The sequence below is a fragment of the Rosa rugosa genome, chromosome 1 (genome assembly GCF_958449725.1).
Source record: "Rosa rugosa chromosome 1, drRosRugo1.1, whole genome shotgun sequence".
Classification (NCBI taxonomy): domain Eukaryota; kingdom Viridiplantae; phylum Streptophyta; class Magnoliopsida; order Rosales; family Rosaceae; genus Rosa; species Rosa rugosa.
In genome coordinates, this window is record NC_084820.1 from 64,870,419 (window position 1) to 64,889,348 (window position 18,930).

General features: G+C 41.0%; 4 protein-coding genes across 6 annotated transcripts; 3 read left to right on the forward strand and 1 right to left on the reverse strand.

Annotated features, from left to right (window-relative positions):
* The first annotated feature begins 8,238 nt into the window (after positions 1–8,238).
* Positions 8,239–11,363, forward strand: LOC133726135 (uncharacterized). 3 transcript variants are annotated; one of them, XM_062153610.1, is made up of 3 exons: positions 8,239–8,366; positions 9,504–9,923; positions 10,300–11,363. In XM_062153610.1, the coding sequence occupies exons 2-3, from the start codon at positions 9,533–9,535 to the stop codon at positions 10,806–10,808; spliced, it is 900 nt and encodes a 299-aa protein (XP_062009594.1). In that variant the 5' UTR covers positions 8,239–8,366; positions 9,504–9,532; the 3' UTR covers positions 10,809–11,363. The 3 variants fall into 3 exon arrangements, with proteins under 3 accessions (XP_062009594.1, XP_062009593.1, XP_062009595.1); XM_062153609.1 differs by lacking the exon at positions 8,239–8,366 and adding an exon at positions 8,977–9,107; XM_062153611.1 differs by lacking the exon at positions 8,239–8,366 and adding an exon at positions 9,277–9,431.
* Positions 8,299–9,137, forward strand: LOC133726136 (uncharacterized). Its single transcript, XM_062153612.1, has one exon. It carries the CDS (start codon positions 8,433–8,435, stop codon positions 8,850–8,852), a length of 420 nt encoding a protein of 139 aa, XP_062009596.1. The 5' UTR covers positions 8,299–8,432; the 3' UTR covers positions 8,853–9,137.
* Positions 11,364–13,000: 1,637 nt separating the features above from the next.
* Positions 13,001–15,115, forward strand: LOC133726138 (uncharacterized). The gene is made up of 3 exons (XM_062153614.1): positions 13,001–13,226; positions 13,899–14,313; positions 14,479–15,115. Exons 1-3 carry the CDS (start codon positions 13,203–13,205, stop codon positions 14,994–14,996), a joined length of 957 nt encoding a protein of 318 aa, XP_062009598.1. The 5' UTR covers positions 13,001–13,202; the 3' UTR covers positions 14,997–15,115.
* On the reverse strand, positions 15,055–18,428 carry LOC133726137 (beta-glucuronosyltransferase GlcAT14A-like). Its single transcript, XM_062153613.1, has 4 exons — positions 17,047–18,428; positions 16,040–16,115; positions 15,837–15,952; positions 15,055–15,682 (listed from the first exon to the last, which is right to left on the reverse strand). The coding sequence occupies exons 1-4, from the start codon at positions 17,651–17,653 to the stop codon at positions 15,174–15,176; spliced, it is 1,308 nt and encodes a 435-aa protein (XP_062009597.1). The 5' UTR covers positions 17,654–18,428; the 3' UTR covers positions 15,055–15,173.
* Between the last annotated feature and the right edge of the window lie 502 nt (positions 18,429–18,930).

An 18,930-nucleotide genomic window follows, 5' to 3' on the forward strand; every position in this document is an offset into this window, starting at 1 on the left:
AAAACCGAAGCCAACTATTCTGCTTTCCTGCGTGCCTACTGCCCCAGCAGCCCCTAGCCCGAGCTAGCCAAGCCTTCGCTGCAGCCTGCCTTCGCACGCCCCGCGCTACACGCCCCTGCGCTCCTTCGCTGCAGCTTGCGCGCCCGTGCGCTTGCAGCGCTGTATCGCTGCCCTTGCAGCCTCACAGCAGCCCCTGCTGCCTTGCGCGCTGCCCCTGCAGCCTTACCGCAAGTCTGCTGCCCCTGCAGCGTCCGTGTCCTCCAGCTAGCTATTGGCTAGCGTTTCTGCCCTACGCTACCAACTGGCAGCAGCTGCAAACTGCAGCCCATAGCCGACTGCACACTCGGTCACACCTCCCATTCACCTCGGCCAACTCTGCCGCGTATCTGCTACCCTTGCAGTTTGCCTCCGCTGCTCCTACACCACTACTACCACCGCAGCCCCTGCTGCCCCGCATTCACTGCACTCCTCTACTCGGATTGCTTCGCTCCATCACGCCTGCATCGACACGCGCGTGATCCAAATACAAGTAAGTATTCAAGAGTAAGTTTTGAAGTTCATAAATTTAAATACTTCTTCTTTTCTCGGGGACTTCAAAACCTCCCTTCTTCTTCATCCCACCTTTCTTATAACGTGGGTTCGATTTTGAGAAAGCGGAATCGTGGGGATTCGAGCTATAAACGAACTAAGAGCGTTCGTAAGACTTCGGACTAAGAGCGTCCGCAAGCATCGATTAACGACCTTATAAACATCATTGTTTCGGTCTAATCCAATTTTCTTGGAAATCGATTTCTTGGTAGCATAGCTCGGAAATCTAAATATTTAGTTGTCGTGGAAGTTTTAACTCCGAAACTAATATATTTCTTCTTCTTATTTCAGGATGTCAAAACTTGACTTTCCTATCCTTGACTCAACTGGCTCGGAATATCATAGTTGGGTCACGGATGTTGAGAATCATCTCACTTCAAAAGGGATCCTACCCGTAATTCAAGCACCAAATCCCGACCTCATATTTGAGCGTACGGCTACAAATAATGCCACCGCTCTCATCTTAATGAGACGCCACATGGATAAATCACTCCGATTGGAGTATATGGCAATCAAGGATGCTAGAGAATTATGGGTTGCGCTTGAGGAGCGTTTTGGTAATGTAAAGGATACCCTCCTCCCTGACTTAAAAGTTCAATGGAACAATCTACGATTTGCTGACTTCAAATCTGTAGCTGAATATAATTCAGAAGTTCTTCGCCTCAAAACCATGTTGGGGTTCTGTGGACAACCTGTCACAGAGCAAGAACTAATTGAGAAAACTCTCTCCACCTTCCCCGTCTCAGCTATTTTGCTATCAAAGCAATACCGAACTGAATTCAATACTGGACGGCTCACGAGGTTTCATCAGCTAATTAATATTATGTCTGTAGCTGAAAAGCATGATAATATCCTCGTGAAGAATTATAATTCGAGGCCCATCGGAACTAAGAGCGTTCATGAGGCAAATTATAATAATGCACCCAAAGGAGGGCGCAAGGAGCGGAACCCTAAAATTAAGGGACACAACGGCCGTTTTGGTCCATATAACCGCCCTACAAAGGAAGGAAACCGCCAAAATGTCGCGGGAACACGTAACAACAAAGGCAAACGTGGGAGAGGGGGACACAAGGCCGCCGGCCATAGAGGTGGCGCCATTGTCCAACAAGGACGTCAATCTCGTCCTCATGCATGTGATGCATCTCAATTCAAGGGAGGAAATCGTAATGATGCATGCCACAGATGTGGATCTATTGAACATTGGTTCAAGCAATGCAATGCAAGCAAACAATTAGCTGCACATTACAAGGCATATAGAGACTTCAGAGAGTCTGAAGCACATGTTGCCGAAGAAGAAGAAGGAGATGGTGATGATGCCAACGTCAATCTCACCATAGCGGACTTCAAATCTGACAAGGAATTGCACAAGGATGCTGCAGATTTTGATTAGTATAGTCCCTTATTTTTCCAAGAATTATGTAATGGCTATTATGCCTTAAATCAATAAAATGACTTATTGTATTAACTTTTTCCCTCTAGGCGTACTCAAGAGTACTTGTGATGTCTAGGCAAGGTTTGATCTGAGAGAACGGTTTTAAAAGTGAGCAACGCTCCACCAAAATCTCGCCTTACCTTACCTGGTCACAACTAAATTGAAATTACCGAACGGATTGAGTGACTACGATTTGTCTACGGTTTGATTTTTATATTGGATTAGATTTTGGTCAAGAAACTTTGATGTAATCATTGGCTATTTTAATAAAGTTTTCGATTTGTTCTATACAATGTCTTGGACATATTTTTAATTCGAACTTTATTATTTTTCAGTATGTTTCCTGGAGAGCTAGAATGCCTCGTGGATAGTGCAACTACACATACTATCCTTCGAAATAGACAGCTATTTCTATGGATGACACCATCTCGATCTTCCGTGACTACGATGGCTGGATCATCTCGATTGATCCATGGTCGAGGACCAGCCCAATTTATGTTGCCAAATGGCACGACTTTAAATGTCACCGAAGCTCTTTACGCTCCTAGGGCAGGAAGAACCCTATTGAGCTTCAAAGATATAAGAGCCAATGGTTTTCATGTGGAAACACATTGTGAGAATGGACAAGAGTTCCTTTGCATCACCTCTAATGACTACGGACATAAACGAGTCTTAGAGAAACTTATGTGTCGCTCTAGTGGGTTGTACGCAACCACTATTCGAGTCATTGAATCCAACCATGTCATGAGAGATGATTTATGGGATTCCGACACATATAGGCTTTGGCACGACCGTTTGGGACACCCAGGTCGTGACATGATGATCCGTATATTAAAGACTTCACACGGACATCCCTTTTTCAGAACGAAAGGAAGTAAAACTCGAAATTTGGATCAAGGAGGAGCACCTGCGCCTCACGGCGCCTTTCCCCCTCAAGTCCGGCCATCACCGGTCGGCGCCGCCATCCCCCTGCGGCCCAAGGGTGGCTTTGACGCCACCCCTGCTCCCTTGCCTCCAATTTTTACTTCTAAGGTCCATTGTGACTTCATGGCTCAACCAAAATCCTCATTGGTTGTTTCCAAAGCCCATCATTCGTTCTGCAAAGCCTGCTCTTTAGCAAAATTAGGATCGAGACCATCCTATGCAAAGGACACTAAAGAAAATATACCATTCTTGCAAAGAATCCAAGGTGATATTTGTGGACCTATTCAACCATCATGCGGACCATTTCGATATTTTATGGTATTGGTTGATGCATCGACACGCTGGTCACATGTCATGCTATTGTCCACAAGGAACGCTGCATTCGCTAAACTCCTAGCACAAATCATTAAGTTAAGGGCTCACCACCCTGATCATCCTATTAAGTCTATAAGATTAGACAATGCTGGAGAGTTTACATCAAAGACTTTTGATGATTATTGCATGTCCATTGGGATTGATGTTGAACATCCTGTTCCTCATGTTCACACCCAAAATGGTCTCGCAGAAGCCGCCATTAAACGACTACAAATGGTCGCTAGGGCATTGGTAATGCGCACCAATCTCCCTATTTCTGCTTGGGGCTATGCAATATTGCATGCAGCTGTGCTTATTCGTCTGAGGCCCACTGCCACTCAACCCTTTTCTGCGTCCCAGATGGTGACTGGGTATGAGCCTAATGTCTCACACTTACGCATATTTGGGTGCGCAGTTTATGTGCCAATTGCGCCTCCACAGCGCACCAAAATGGGTCCTCAACGACGATTAGGCGTTTACGTTGGTTATGATTCTCCAACGATTATCCGCTACATAGAACCCTTGACAGGCGATCTCTTTACCGCTAGATTTGCGGATTGTCACTTCGATGAGACAGTCTTCCCGTCGTTAGGGGGAGATAAGAACATCAATGTTCAACAGGAACGACATGAATTGTCGTGGTCTGTCCCCACTTTGTCTCATCTTGATCCCCGAACCGCACAGTCCGAAATTGAAGTGCGGAGAATTCTCGATCTTCAGAACGTAGCAGAATCGATGCCTGATGCGTTTTCTGATATCGCTAAAGTGACGAGATCACATATACCTGCTGCAAACGTGCCTGCAAGGATTGATGTCCCTAAAAGTAGAGGACATGACGCCAACTCAAGAATGCATGAGCATGGCGCCAACGTCCCATCTCTCAATGATGGTGACGTTATGGCTAGGCCCACGGCTCCCGCCAGGAAGCGCGGGAGGCCCATAGGTTCGATGGATTCTCGCCCAAGAAAGAAAGCGAGTTTGGCACAAAATAATCCATTAATCATCGATGTGAATAATCCATCTCATGAGAATGTTCCGGATTATGGTTATGTCCAAGAGACATCATTGGGGGACGCTCCAATGTCAGAACCAACTCCAGAGAATAGAGAGATCTCCATAAATTACACTAGTGTACATGAGATGATGGATAGAAATTCTATGGCGATTGATGATGCATTTGCATATCATATTGCAAAAGGAATTATAGAATATGATGATATCGAACCTCGCTCTGTTGAAGAATGTCAACGAAGAGCAGATTGGCCTAAATGGAAAGATGCGATCCAGGTTGAATTGGATTCACTAACAAAGAGACAGGTATTTGGGCCTGTAACGTAGACACCCCCAAATGTAAAGCCTGTTGGCCATAAATGGGTCTTTGTTAGAAAGCGTAATGAGAAAAATGAGGTGGTAAGATATAAAGCCCGCCTTGTGGCGCAAGGTTTCTCACAACGCCCTGGAATCGACTACGAGGAGACATATTCTCCCGTAATGGACGTTATAACGTTCCGCTACCTTGTCAGTTTGGTAGTTTCCGAAAAACTTGACATGCAGCTTATGGATGTGGTTACAGCATATCTCTATATGAAGGTTCTAGATTCAGAGATATATATGAAGGTTCCAGATGGACTTCAATTACCCAAATCAAGTGGCTCTAAACCACGGAGCGTGTTTTCAATAAGATTAAAACGCTCACTATATGGATTAAAAAAATCCGGACGGATGTGGTATAACCGTCTAAGTGACTACTTGATTGGGAAGGGATATATTAACAATGAAATATGCCCATGCGTGTTCATTAAAAGAACAAGTTCCGGATTTGCAATCGTAGCAGTTTATGTCGATGACATGAACCTAATTGGAACTCTAGATGAGTTAAAGGAAACTGCTAAATACTTGAAATCCGAATTTGAGATGAAAGATCTTGGGAAAACACGGTTTTGTCTCGGTTTAGAACTCGAGCACCGTAGTGATGGGATGTTGATCCATCAGTCTGCATATACTCAGAAAATCCTAAGGTGCTTTAATGAAGATAAAGCAAAGCTTGTGAGTACTCCCATGATTGGTCGTAGTCTTGAGCCTGGAAAAGATCCGTTTCGTCCAAAGGATGAGAACGAAGAACCATTAGAGGCCGAAGTGCCCTATTTAAGTGCAATAGGCGCATTATTGTACTTAGCTCAATGCACAAGACCAGACATCTCTTTTGCAGTGAACTTATTAGCTCGACATAGCTCTGCGCCAACACGCCGCCATTGGATTGGTGTAAAGACAATCTTTCGATACCTAGGAGGTACGATTGATATGGGCCTATTTTATCCCTACAGAGAGAAAAGGAATGACGGAAAGTTGGGATCGGACCCCAAAAGGCAAAACGCCCCCGTCCATGTTGCCGCCGCCGCTCATGGTGGCCGGCGTCCCCCTATCTCCCTCCATCAAAACGACAATGATGTTTTGATGGGATTTGCTGATGCAGGGTACCTCTCTGACCCTCACAAAGGTCGCTCCCAAACTGGTTATGTCTTTACCATGGGAAGCGCTGCGATATCTTGGAGGTCTACGAAACAGACCCTTGTTGCTACTTCCTCGAATCATGCAGAGATTATTGCTCTACATGAAGCCGTTCGTGAATGTATATGGCTAAGGTCTGTGATTCGACATATTCAAGGAAGTTGTGGTTTGAAGTCTACCACAGATGAACCTACATGCATTTATGAGGATAATGCAGCTTGTATTGAACAAATGAAGTTAGGTTTCATCAAAGGCGACAACACCAAGCATATATCGCCTAAGTTCTTTTATAATCAGCAACAACAATCACTTCTAAAGATTGAAGTGAATCAAATCCGATCAGAGGATAATGTAGCGGACTTATTCACTAAGTCGTTACCTAAATCCACATTCGAGAAACATGTGAAGAGCATCGGATTGAGAAAGTTATCCAAACTCCCATGATTGTAGCAATCAGGGGGAGATATCGACATCAGGGGGAGTTATGATGTCTACATGTTCGATCTCGAAGAGTGAAGGACGTGTTGTGCTCTTTTTGTCCTTCGACCAGGGTTATTTTTATCCCACAGGGTTTTTTGTTACCTGGCAAGGTTTTTAACGAGGCAACGGATGAAGCGTCACCACCAAGTTTGAAGCGGCACAAGGGGGAGTGTTGAAGGAAAATCAATTTAGTGTGCCTTATCAAACTAGGAGTAGCAATAGGAGAGAATGTTCTAGATTTCCCAATCCTACACGGATTGGTATTCCTTGTAACATTAGAACTAGCACTTTGTAATCCCTATATATAGGGCTCCTATTCTCAATAATAATACACATCTCTCTCTACAATTCTCTCTCAATTCAATTATCGTTAAACAATGTCAATATTATTTTTTATCTTTTCGTTCTGGACCATTTTTAATTGTTACTCTTAATTAAATAAAAGAAATCTGGCTGGGTCATATATACGCAGCCATGAATGGCAGCCGGTTAGATCATTAGCATAAACGAAATTATACCATGGCCTGCAATGAGCATTCCAATGCAGATTAAGTTACTTTCTAAACCCCCTGGGAAGAAAATCGATTAAAACTGCAGGGTAATTAGCCGGCCTCTTGAATCAAAAGGAACCCTAGTTAAACAATGCGATCCTATCTAATTTTCTATAAATAGACTCGTTGATTCTCTTCTAAGGCACAACAGAGTACAATACCCCAAAGATTCAAAGAAACATAGTTGTTTTGCTTCTTTACTTAGAGATAGAAGAAGAATAACATGGCTAAGGCTACCTTGATTCTAGTTGTTTCTCTTCTTCTCATCATTTCCCTAGCTGAGAGTAAACTACTCGGAGGTAAGAATTTTTGATACTCTAACATACTTATTTTCTTTTTAAACTAGCTATATATTCTTAATTCACGTTGTCACATGAAATTATATTTGCATTCTTCTTCCCATTTAACTAATACGTTTGAATCTGCTGCATGCAGTTACGTTTAAAGATGACAATTCAGCCATAGTTTGCAATTCCGTTTATGGTGCAGAGGCTGGTGATACCTGCGGTAGCGTCGTTGATAAGTTCGACTTGAGTCTCGATTTCTTCCTTTCCATCAATCCTAATATCAACTGCGACAGCTTCTTCGTGGGTCAATGGCTTTGTACTGAAGGGACTGCATAGTGATGATCGAGTTGCGACAGTTTCATGTGCTCGATCAATGTATGAATGAAGAGGATTAGCTAGCTTTTATGTCCTCTCAGTGCCTTGTTTCCTACTGTTCTTATCTCTTTTATAATTTGTTTCAATACCTTGTCATTCAAGTGTGTTTCTTTTCTGGAAATAAAGAATTTGGTTATTAGTCATCACCAGTTTGCAATGCAATGCTATATACAAGATTGCTAACAAAGGTAAAAGTGATCATTACTGCTAACAAAGAACTTTATTCTCCACTTAGTGCAACTCATCCCTTTCAATCACTTGCAATAGAATCGTTTCCTTTTATTTATTCGAGTTGAAATCTCCGGATTCAATAAACTTAAAGAAATTATTTAATAAGTTCTGAACTGCCACGTGTCTGTAGTTCGAGACAATTTGATTTCTCAATATAATCTCATTAAGATTGTGATTGGTTCATTTTCCATGGTTTTTTTTTTTTTGCCCTCTACATAAACGTGTCTACGTTATATTGGTCGGGACTATAGATACATAATTTCGAACCACACAATCATGAATTTATATTTCTATCGAAAAATCACATACGTTCAACAATACTAAACATAATCGAACCAATTTCCCATCTCTTCAAAAAATATATAATAATTGAACCGGCTTCACTTCGGTTAAAATGAAAAAGTATATGCATCATCGTCCAAAACCGAAATCGTCGTACCGAACCGAATGACGATGTCGGCTTTGGACTCGGGTTGCCCAACCCTGGTTATGTAAATTTCTTGGACCCAAAGCTACAAAGCTCAATGGGCCAAGGGAACCTCCAAAACTCAACCCATTGGAACCAAAACGTTTAAATTCACCACCACCCATTGCAGACTATCGGAGACTTCAGATCAACTACACAAACAGCAACAGGTAGCAAGTCTAAATCCCTCAAAGTTTCCATTTTTATTTTTTCTGTCTGCAACAATTTCCTAATCCATGGACGACATATTCGGAGAGTCTCTGAACTTGGAAGAGATCCACATCAAGCAAGGCTTCGACGAAGGCCACAAAGACGGCCTGATCGCCGGAAAAGAGGAGGCCAGGCAAGTGGGCCTCAAGGTGGGCTTCGAGGTCGGCGAGGAGCTCGGGTTCTACAAGGGCTGCGTGGACGTATGGAACTCTGCGATCCGGGTCGACCCGACCCGGCTCTCGACCCGGGTCCAGAAGGGGGTGAAGCAGATGGAGGAGTTGGTGGAGAGGTACCCGGTAATGGAACCCGAGAATAAGAGCGTGCAGGAGATAATGGAGGATTTGAGGTTGAAGTTTAAGGCGGTTTCTGCTTCTTTGGGTGTGAAATTGGAGTACAAAGGGTACCCGAGAGCTTCCTCTTCTGGGGCTAAAGACGTTGCGTTTTGAGTTGAATATTTGTTGTTGTTGTTGTAAAAGCTTACTGGGTTAGTTTGAAATTGAGGTTTTGGTAGCTAAAGTTGAGAGCTTTGGATGTGGGATGTGAGTTAGCTTTTGGGTTGTGGGTGTTCATTACTGGTTTAACTCACTCATTTTCTCTAGTTCTACATTTTTGTTTGCTCAATAGCTTCAAATTTTGGTCTAAAGTAAAGCGACCAGTAATGTTATACACTATGAACATCAAAGAACGCTGTTTTCGATATGGTAATCTTATGAATGAATTCTCTTGTTTTCTGTAAGTTGTGCAAGAAATTATTTGCAAGACAATGTGCATTTGAGTTTGTGTTGTATGATTAGTACGCTTGCTGCATTTAGGTACAATCCATTGATTGGTTGGTTGATCAAGCTAAATTTTTTTGAAAGTTTTCGTTATAGCTATTTTAAAGCTGAATTTCCCATTGCATCAGATGTTTTATACACACTATTGCAGCGTCTTTTATTGCCAATTTAGGGTGTGTCCAGATACCAGCCACTAGAAGGTAACTGAGCTAGTGGCTAAGGTTAGGCCAGTCTGTGGTCTGAGAAAAAGTATGGCCACGTTGTTTTTTTTTTTTTTTTTTGTGGTCTCTTTCTGTTATCATAATCAATGTTTTTCTGCAGCTTGTAATGAGCAGCAAGGAGGAGAGAAAATGTTAAAATCAATGCTTGGTTGCTGCAAGGTGTACATATCTGAAAGCAGAAATAGGCTTGCACTGGAGTCAATTGAGCGAGCTGCTAAGCGATTCTCGGAAGCACCCATTGTCAATAAGTTTGAAGATGAAACTTACAACAGAGTTGGCTACACTCTTGTCTCTAAGCTGGCTCCAAAGCCATCTGGGGACCCTTGTCCCTTGAGGATGGCTGTCCTTGCCATGGTTAAGGCTGCTTTTGAAACCATTGACCTTGAGTCGCACTGTGGAAGTCATCCCCGGCTTGGAGTTGTGGATCATATATGCTTTCACCCCCTTCTTGGTGCTTCGTTGGAACAGATGGCTGGTGTTGCAAACTCCTTAGCGGCAGATGTTGGCTCTAGTCTTCAAGGTTTGATTCTCCACGTTAGACTGTAAATGGGTTCAAAGTAGCGAACATATATATGCTTTTGGAGATGATTATCTAGACAATTAAACAATCAGCTGGTGAAATGGGAGATTATAAACTTGAAGTATCATAATACTGTCATGTGACTAAATTATAGTGGCAGATTTAACCTAGTCTCTAAAGTTTTGCCCCTTGAAAGTGAAACCACACTAGATTGTATACAGCGGTACAACATTGAACTAAAATGGTTTAAAGATGATTTAGATTGTTGGTGCTTATGTTAAATCAAGTGATATTGAGCAACAGTCAAATTCAAATGATAAGCATATGGTTTATATGTTCTATGAATTGCTAAATATGCAAATGTAGCCTGCTGCAGTTCCTACATTTCTATATGGAGCTGCCCATGAAGAGAGGAGGGCACTTGATTCAATTAGAAGAGAGCTCGGTTACTTCAAGCCAAACTCTAGTGGAGAACAGTGGGTTGGGGGTCCAAAATCGGAATACTTGGCACTGAAGCCAGACAAAGGTCCCCCTAAAGTGACTCAAGAGAAAGGTGTCATTGTGATTGGAGCAACCCGGTGGGTGGATAATTATAATGTCCCTGTCCACTCTACTGATATTGCTGCTGTTCGTAGAATTTCGAAACGTGTGAGTGGCAGAGGAGGTGGACTTCCTTCAGTCCAAGCAATGGCCCTTACGTATGGTGAATCTGTCACGGAGGTAGCTTGCAATTTGTTGGAACCACAGGAAGTGGGAGGAGATAGGGTTCAGCTTGAAGTTGAGAGGCTTGCAAAGGAAGAAGGTTTGACAGTGGGGAAGGGCTACTTCACTGATCTTTCTCAAGAAAAATTAATCGAAAGGTATTTGCAATCAGTTTCTGCCTGAGCAGAAATGAAATAACAACTTGGGCTACTTCAGTCATACAGATTCTTTAGTTGTTTGCAGTCAGTTTCCAGTATGTGAGCAGAAATGAAACAAGAACTTGGGATAGTTCACTGTCATAGAGATTCACAAGTTATCGACTTGCATCTTATATGAACAGAATTGAAATGTGAAGATTCAAATTGAGCAAATAGGTATCTTTACAAGGCTGTGGATCTACATATAGTTAGTTTATTACTGATGTCTCATCTTTGATACTTTAAGCTCCAAGAGAAGAATGCCTTATGTGAGTTCTGTCATATTGAGGCTGATTTACATGTATGCAGTTTTGCCTCGTCAAAGTTTTTGTCACAATGTAAAATTCAAGGTATCTCTTTCGAGAATGTGTTGGATTTCCCAAAATGTATTGGATCATCACCCACAATAGTGATGAGACTTCTGAACTTGTACTGTATGAGTGTATGGCTGAAGTTTCTCCATCTGTCTCTGTCAAGTCATTGTCCAAACATGTCCTTATATAACATTCATCTTTGCCCTTGCAGTTGGAATAAATATAATTTTGTGCTTAATCTTACATTTTTATATTACTTGAATTATGGGAGATCGATTTCATGTACCTCACCAGACAAGCTTGGCAAATTCTTATCCAGACTTAATACTATTATGCAGGAGATGATACCTCATGAATGTTAGTTGAAAATGTGTCAAAAGAGTTGTTGGTTCATTTAGTTTTGTTGCTATAAACTATGCTGAAAAAACTCTTGGCTTTTGTAAAGGTTCCAAAATGAAATGGCATTCATGTCATCATGTCCAAGTCTATAAACCATGAACAATTGTTAGTTTATAATGTTTGACTTCTTTATTTTTATTTTTCACTTTGAGAATAAATAAATAACTTGATATTTGATATTATAAATTACTAATTAAAGTCTAGGTAACACTGGGCGGCCGTGTTGATAGCGACTTGGATCGGAGGCGGCGTAGATTCTGAATCGATGGCGGTGAGGATTGTGAGGCGCTGGATCGAGGCAGTGTAGTTTCGTGGCGGCGTGGAGCGCGAAGATCTAGGTCGTGGCGTGGCATGGCTCATCGCGGCACGGGCTGGGCGGAGCAGGTCGGTGATGCTGCTGCAGCTGGCACGTACGACATGGCGTCTGGCAGATGGTTGTGGGCCTGGACCGAGCTTGCTTGATGGGCTCTGGGTGGAACTCTTCCTTCAGACGCTCTTGGGCTTAGTAAATTGGGCTGGAGTTGGGTGTGGACTCTCTTTGTGGGTTCGCATTGGGCTGGGCTGCTGTTTTAGTTTAGTCTTTTGATTACAATAATTCCCTATTTTGTTAGGGAGCTATGTTTCTAGTTTTTTAGTGAGCGTTATCGAGTCTAGTTTACTCTGCATATTTACTATTTAGTAGTTAATAGTCTATAAGCTCCCTTTATGAGCATGGAACCGTCAAATTATTGGACTTAATCTATGTATTATTGTGCTACTACCACAAACTCTTTATCTACCTCTTGACGGTAGAAGGAGAATATGTAATGGTCATTTCTGGCTTGAGTCATCATTATATCGATATAATATTCATTCCAAAAAAAAAAAAAAGTAATATGTTGAAAAATTAAAAGTCTTACCATGATATCAATTACTAATATAATTTCATGCAACACTGAGTATTAATACATCAAGATCAATGTAGAACTTTTAACAAAACTCTACCACTATTAGGTCATGTTTGATGATACATTAGTGTGTTATAGATTTTGTCCAATTTGATTCTGTGGGCTATCTCTCTTCATTTTATTTCATTATCTTGTGATTCTGGTGGTGTTCCCCTGTCATTGTGTTGAATTAAAGGAAAAAAGTCCTTCTAAAGAAAAAGGATATAGATAGTGCCTTACATATTAGGTACAATTTCTTGGTTGCTTCTCAATTTCTCATGGCTAAATGAAGCCTATAGTTTATTCTAGACACCTGCATGGAATGACCAACACAGCTTGCTAGGTGTTGATCAGCTAGAGTACCAAGATAAAATCATGTTTTTCACACTGAAATTTTTCAGTCATAAAACTGATTGAATTTTTTATTGAGTCATACTAATGGTTCTGATTGAATAGGCAGCACCGTGAGGATGCTCTTCATATTGATCAATGGCACCATGTGTTTTGTGCTGTTTCCTTGATGTTAAATAATGAGCAGGACTTGTCAAACTGTGGGGGCAATCCCTTATACAGATGCCGCATCAATGCTGACTCATAAAATTGAAAGCCTCAACTTCTCAGACCAGAATAAGAAAGCCCCCTCTCCTTGATAGCTCAATTGGTTATATCGCCTTCTCTGTCAGTTCCCCAGAATTAAACAACCAACTTTTAGTAGCAAAGATTCAACCTTGGAGAGAAGAAATGGATTACAACACTGCTTGCAAGGTAAGAACTTGTTCAAGGTTCTAATTCTGAAGTGTGCTCAAATTGAAAGACTGATCATCTGACTTCATGCTTCTTTTTATATCTCTTTGGCTGTCCACATATTTCTTGTTTTGTAAACTTTTTTTTGATAAGCTTGTTTTTGTAAACTTTCACAAACCCAGTTCAGCTGCCGAATTTTCCATAACTCATCCTTGAAAATCAGTAGAACTTGAATACAATGCAGCAGTTCTTTCTGATCATTAAAACTTTCTTCACAGAACAACTTAGTAGGTTCCTAAGTTACTTAATTATTAGTAATGTTCTTCAAACAAATTAGAAATGAAACTTATGAACTGCTAATCAAGCAATTGGGTTCTATCTGGGGCTCTAACTCGGAGAAGAACGAAGTGAATAATAGACCATACACGTCATTTGACTAGTGGAAGCTTTATGACATGTGATGTGATTCACATGAAGAAAATCCATATATTTAATATTATGATAACTTCCTTTCAAAAAAAAAAAAAAAAAAAAATATTATGATAACTTTAATACAACCCAGTTATTAAGTTAGATAATCTAGTTATTAGTCTATTCCAGTACCTAATCTGTGGGCTATATTCTATGTGCATTTTCCTTTTCTGTGTCACCACAACATGTTAATTAATGAAATAATGTTGTTCTTGGCACAAGGACAAGAAGAAGAAAACCATAGACCAGTCCATGCTGCTCTGCTGCAAGCTCTTCATATCTGAATCGCGTAACCTCGCTGCGCTCGACGCCATTGAACGTGCCGCTAGGCTTGACCCGGAGTCTGTCATTGTTAACAAATTTGAGGACCGAGCTTACAATAGGGTCCGGTATACTATTGTGTCATATGTTCTGCATGATAGCACAGGAAGTGCTATATACAGCCCCTTGCAGCAAACTGTACTAGCCATGGCTGAGGCAGCATTCGGGGCCATTAACCTCGAGCAGCATTCAGGGGCTCACCCTCGCTTAGGGGTTGTCGATGACATTGTGTTCCACCCTTTGGCAAGAGCATCTCTAGATGAAGCAGCTTGGCTTGCTAAGGCTGTGGCAGTGGACATTGGCAATAAATTCCAAGGTTGGTCCTAAGTCCTAACTCCTAATCTAATCTTTTTAAATCTAATTTTTATGGTACACAAGCATTCATCTAAGTCAAGGAAATGAAACCCTCACTGATTATTATGCTAGTTCTTTGATAGTTTGTAACGTTTTCTAATTTTCTGGGTTATTTGATGCACTGCAGTTCCAGTATATCTATATGCTGCAGCACACCCTACAGGCAAGGCTCTTGACACCATTAGGCGTGAGCTTGGTTACTACAGGCCAAATTTCATGGGCAACCAATGGGCAGGATGGACCATGCCCGGAGTGCTCCAAGAAAAACCTGATGAAGGCCCGACAACTGTATCTCCTACTCGTGGCATTGCAATGATCGGGGCACGCCCATGGGTTGCCTTGTACAACATACCAATATTGTCCACCGATGTTGCAGCCACTCGAAGGATTGCAAGAATGGTGAGTGCTCGAGGGGGAGGTCTCCCAACCGTGCAAACACTGGGTCTGGTTCATGGTGAGGACTCCACAGAGATAGCTTGTATGCTCTTAGAGCCCAACCAGATTGGAGCAGAGAGAGTCCAGAACCGGGTTGAGATGCTAGCAGCAGAAGAAGGGTTGTACGTAGAGAAGGGTTACTTCACTGATCACTCACCAGATATGGTAATTGAAAAGTACATGAAACTAATATCTGCAGACAGAAACTAGACAAAAGAAAACTTGCTGAGAACTATAAGAGGTGAAGAACGATGTTGTCAAGTAGACCTGTGAAGTGTGAAGTTGCATATTCTGTTAATATAATCTAAAACAAAATTCGCCATTTTACATCCGCCTTTTGATCTATTGATACAGTAATGTACACTGATTTTCCAATTCTGACCTCTGTCATGAACATTGCTTTTTCCTAAAGTCTTCAGACAACAATGTCTGAAGCAACACTTGAAACCTCTCAGCACCAGGACCTGGCCTAAAAATTGAATCATTACCACGTATAGAACACGGGTCAGCCCCGCCTTCTGAGCTACCTATACACCATGCTCCGGGAGAAAACCGGCTTGTTCGACCTAGAAGTTCTTTATCTATTTTATCCAAGACTGGGTCATTCTTTGCAAATTTTCGTGCAAAAGGAGCATTGCTCTTTACCATTTTATCAAAGTCCTTCATTGACAATGAGACTGGATGCTGCTTCGGAGGGCTGTCCCAAGCAATGTAGTGGAGATCATGGCTTATCGCAGTGTGGCGATATTCCTCATTGTTACAAATCACAGTATGAAAATAGCCTTCTGGAGAAGAAACAAAATTCGTATAGTACATAAGGATCGTACGAGGGAGGTTATCCCATCCCCATATACAGTACTCAACGAAGGGCCGCGTTAGCATTACCCATGCTGAACCTGCGCAGAAAGCAAAATAAATAAGCAGTGTTGAGATTAGGAAGTATTGAAAATTATATTTGAAATGTAACCTTATAAAGCAACAAGAATATGCGACCAATTACCAAGGATCTCATGTGCTCGATGAAGTGTGTATACACAGCTTTATTATTACCTGTGAACAACTTGAATGATGTAGGAAGTGAACGACGCTGAGTGGTCCATGCAAGATCAGATTTTTTTGATAAATACAGGCCTGGATCAATTATGATTGGTTTTGCTCTTTGATTCCTGCATAAGAGGTAATAGCGTATACATGGTGATATATTGGTAAACTAGAAAAACAGAAGAATTACTTGTTAGGCTTATGGCACTTACAGTTTCCAACCAGTAATCTGCATATTTTCGATGAAGTTGATATCTCTAGACAAATTAGAGAAGGAATGAAGCAAATCTGCACAATCAGGAAAAATATCAGGTAACATCTATAAATGATTTAGAAAAACAATAAATATTCAAATATTGGTTATATCAGACAGGCAGAAACCTACTATCAACAGGGTTCTGCTAATAGCATCATAACCATGGCACAAGACTGATGTGATACAAAAAGACAACAGAAAAACTCCAACCGACAAGAGCAAAATTCATGACACAGGCCAATCTAAGCCAGTATCACCAGGCAAATCATGAAGATTTTCCACTTTTGACTTTTGAGTGCAAAAGAGAGCATTACAATATTTAATGAGATCAAAATTACACCAGACGTAGAACTAGAAAAATATGGTTTTGAATGTTTTTAATCAACTAAAGCAAGTTGCACTTCATCAATATACTTCTCGCCTGTATGGCAATATATCCTTTATTCAACTAATCTAAAATTTCTGCATGACATTCTCAACAATTAACCTATTTAACCATATCCTTTCACAGAAGAATCTGAGAACATTCTACACAACATAACTACCTCCAGCTACCACACTAAAATGGATGAAATAGGTTTCCTTTAAAGTCTCCAACCCCACAATCTATTGAGAAAATCCATCCTAATTAGATCTAACATAATGGACATCATGGAGCTACACAAATCATATGGCAATCAGTTTTACTTCAAACTTCAGGGAAAAAATGGCTGTGCATTCTCACAAAGTCCTTATAATGTCGAATGTGAGAAGCACTATAATAAGGCCATATGAAGAGAGAGAAAATCAAGCACAAGCATACTACTGCTGCCTAATGTGCAAAATATGTATCATGTAAGCAATCTTTCTAACAAACTAAAGACGGCAAATTATCATGCAAGCATCATAGCAATAAATAAGATAGCATCCATGATAATTAATAAAAGTACCAATGAGCAATGGGGAGCAAGGTCTGGTACTTACCATCTTGTGTCATGAGAGGATAATCAGACGCACTGAGGTTTATAAACCAATCCCACTCTGAGCTCTCCTTTAACAAAATGGAAATCGCTTGCAGGGTACAAGCAATCATAGTAGGGCCCTTATACGTCACCAAATTGGATTGAGCCATAACACGCACATTCTCCACTTCACTAAATGTAGGATCAGCCTTAACCAAACTTGCAAGTTCCAATCTTTCACGAGGAGGAGCCTCGAGATCCAAATGCAGAACATATTGATTTCTTGGATGATATACAGCACTCAAAGTCCTCATCATTCTATGACTATCCCCCTTTGTACCTGATATAAGATACGCCAATCTAGGTGCTCCTGTTCTCGAACGTCTATTCTGTTCCAATGATCTTTTCAAATCAGACTCAACAAAATACCCAGTTGAGTCATCAGATTTCAAAAAGGAACCAATGTCGGTTGGCAACTGTTCTTTACCATGCGGCAAAGTAAACAGCCCAGAAATGACTGAGAAAAAGAGGGTAATGAATATGACAAAGCTAGCAATGAATGGAAGGACCCAAACCCTATCACCGAAAACCCTTCCAGAATGGTGATTCACATACTTCCTCATACTCATTTAGTGATTCCTTAACCAACTGATATCTGGTTTAGAAACCCAAAACCTCAAACAATGTATCTATCACCTCATAAACCCAGAAAGGTTGATTACCAAAGCAAAACCCACCAATATTCTGAAGATTACAGAGCTAAAAAGGGGCAGAAACGCCTTTTCAATAAGTAAACCGATAACATCAAAGCAGGGTCTTCGTAATTTTCAGTACTAAAAAAATGGGTATCAAGCAAATTGCATAAATTTCAAAACTTTGAATATCAATAGCTAGGGCCGCTATATAGGCATGTGTTGGTTGAAAATGAACAAGCCCAGATGAAGAAGGAGTGAAAGTACCTTTCAAGCAATGGAACTTATGTAACGTCTAAACGAGTTCAAACACCTAGGAGTTAGATTTCTCTTTCGTCAAAGGCCCATTAATGGAAAGCCAGTCTCTTTCCCCAGCCTAACCCAGATCTAACTGATACCCAAAACTTCAATAGAAGCAATAAAAGCAAACAACTTGGTACTGTTTAAAGTCTCATAGAAGTTTCAACTGAACCAAGTTTGGCATAAACTGAGTTTAAGATGACATGGAGAGAAGGAAACAGATGAGAAGTGCTTACATGGACAGAGAGAGGGATCCAAATAAGATTCAGAAGCAAAAGAAAGCTCAGGGCTTGAGTCCTACAAAGTGGGTAGCTTTTGGTGATGGCGATCAGAAAGAAGAGAAACTGGGGAGAGAAGAGGTTTTCTTTGTTTGGGAAAGAATAATCAGCTTTGCTTTGATTGAGGGCAAAAACGAAGATTAATCTATGTATTAATTGATTGCTGTTGAGTAAACTACAGTTTACTAGATGTTGATGACATTTTTTTTGGTCTGACATTTATTAGCATAAAAAAAACCAATAAAAATGTTCAAAAAAGGAAACTGTGGTGGTGCCAGAGTTATGACCCACCTAATTGAATGGAATGAAAAAATTGGTTGAGGTTGTGATTAGAGATTACTTTAGCCTTTGAACAGAAACTATGTGAAAAAACTTAATTAATTTTTAAAATTAAAAAATATGTACTCAGGGTCCTTGATCCAAAGCCCCAAAATGAGCTAAAGTTATCCCACTTACCCCAACAACAGATTTTTATTCCCTACTACCCAATTTAAATTAAAAAGACAATTTTACCATCAGTCAAATTAATAAATTATACCATATGCCATCGAGCTCTCTCTCCTCTTCAATCTGATTCTCTCTCTCTCTCTCTCTCTCTCTCTCGGCGATAGTCGTGCAGCCCAGAAGCAGGCACTG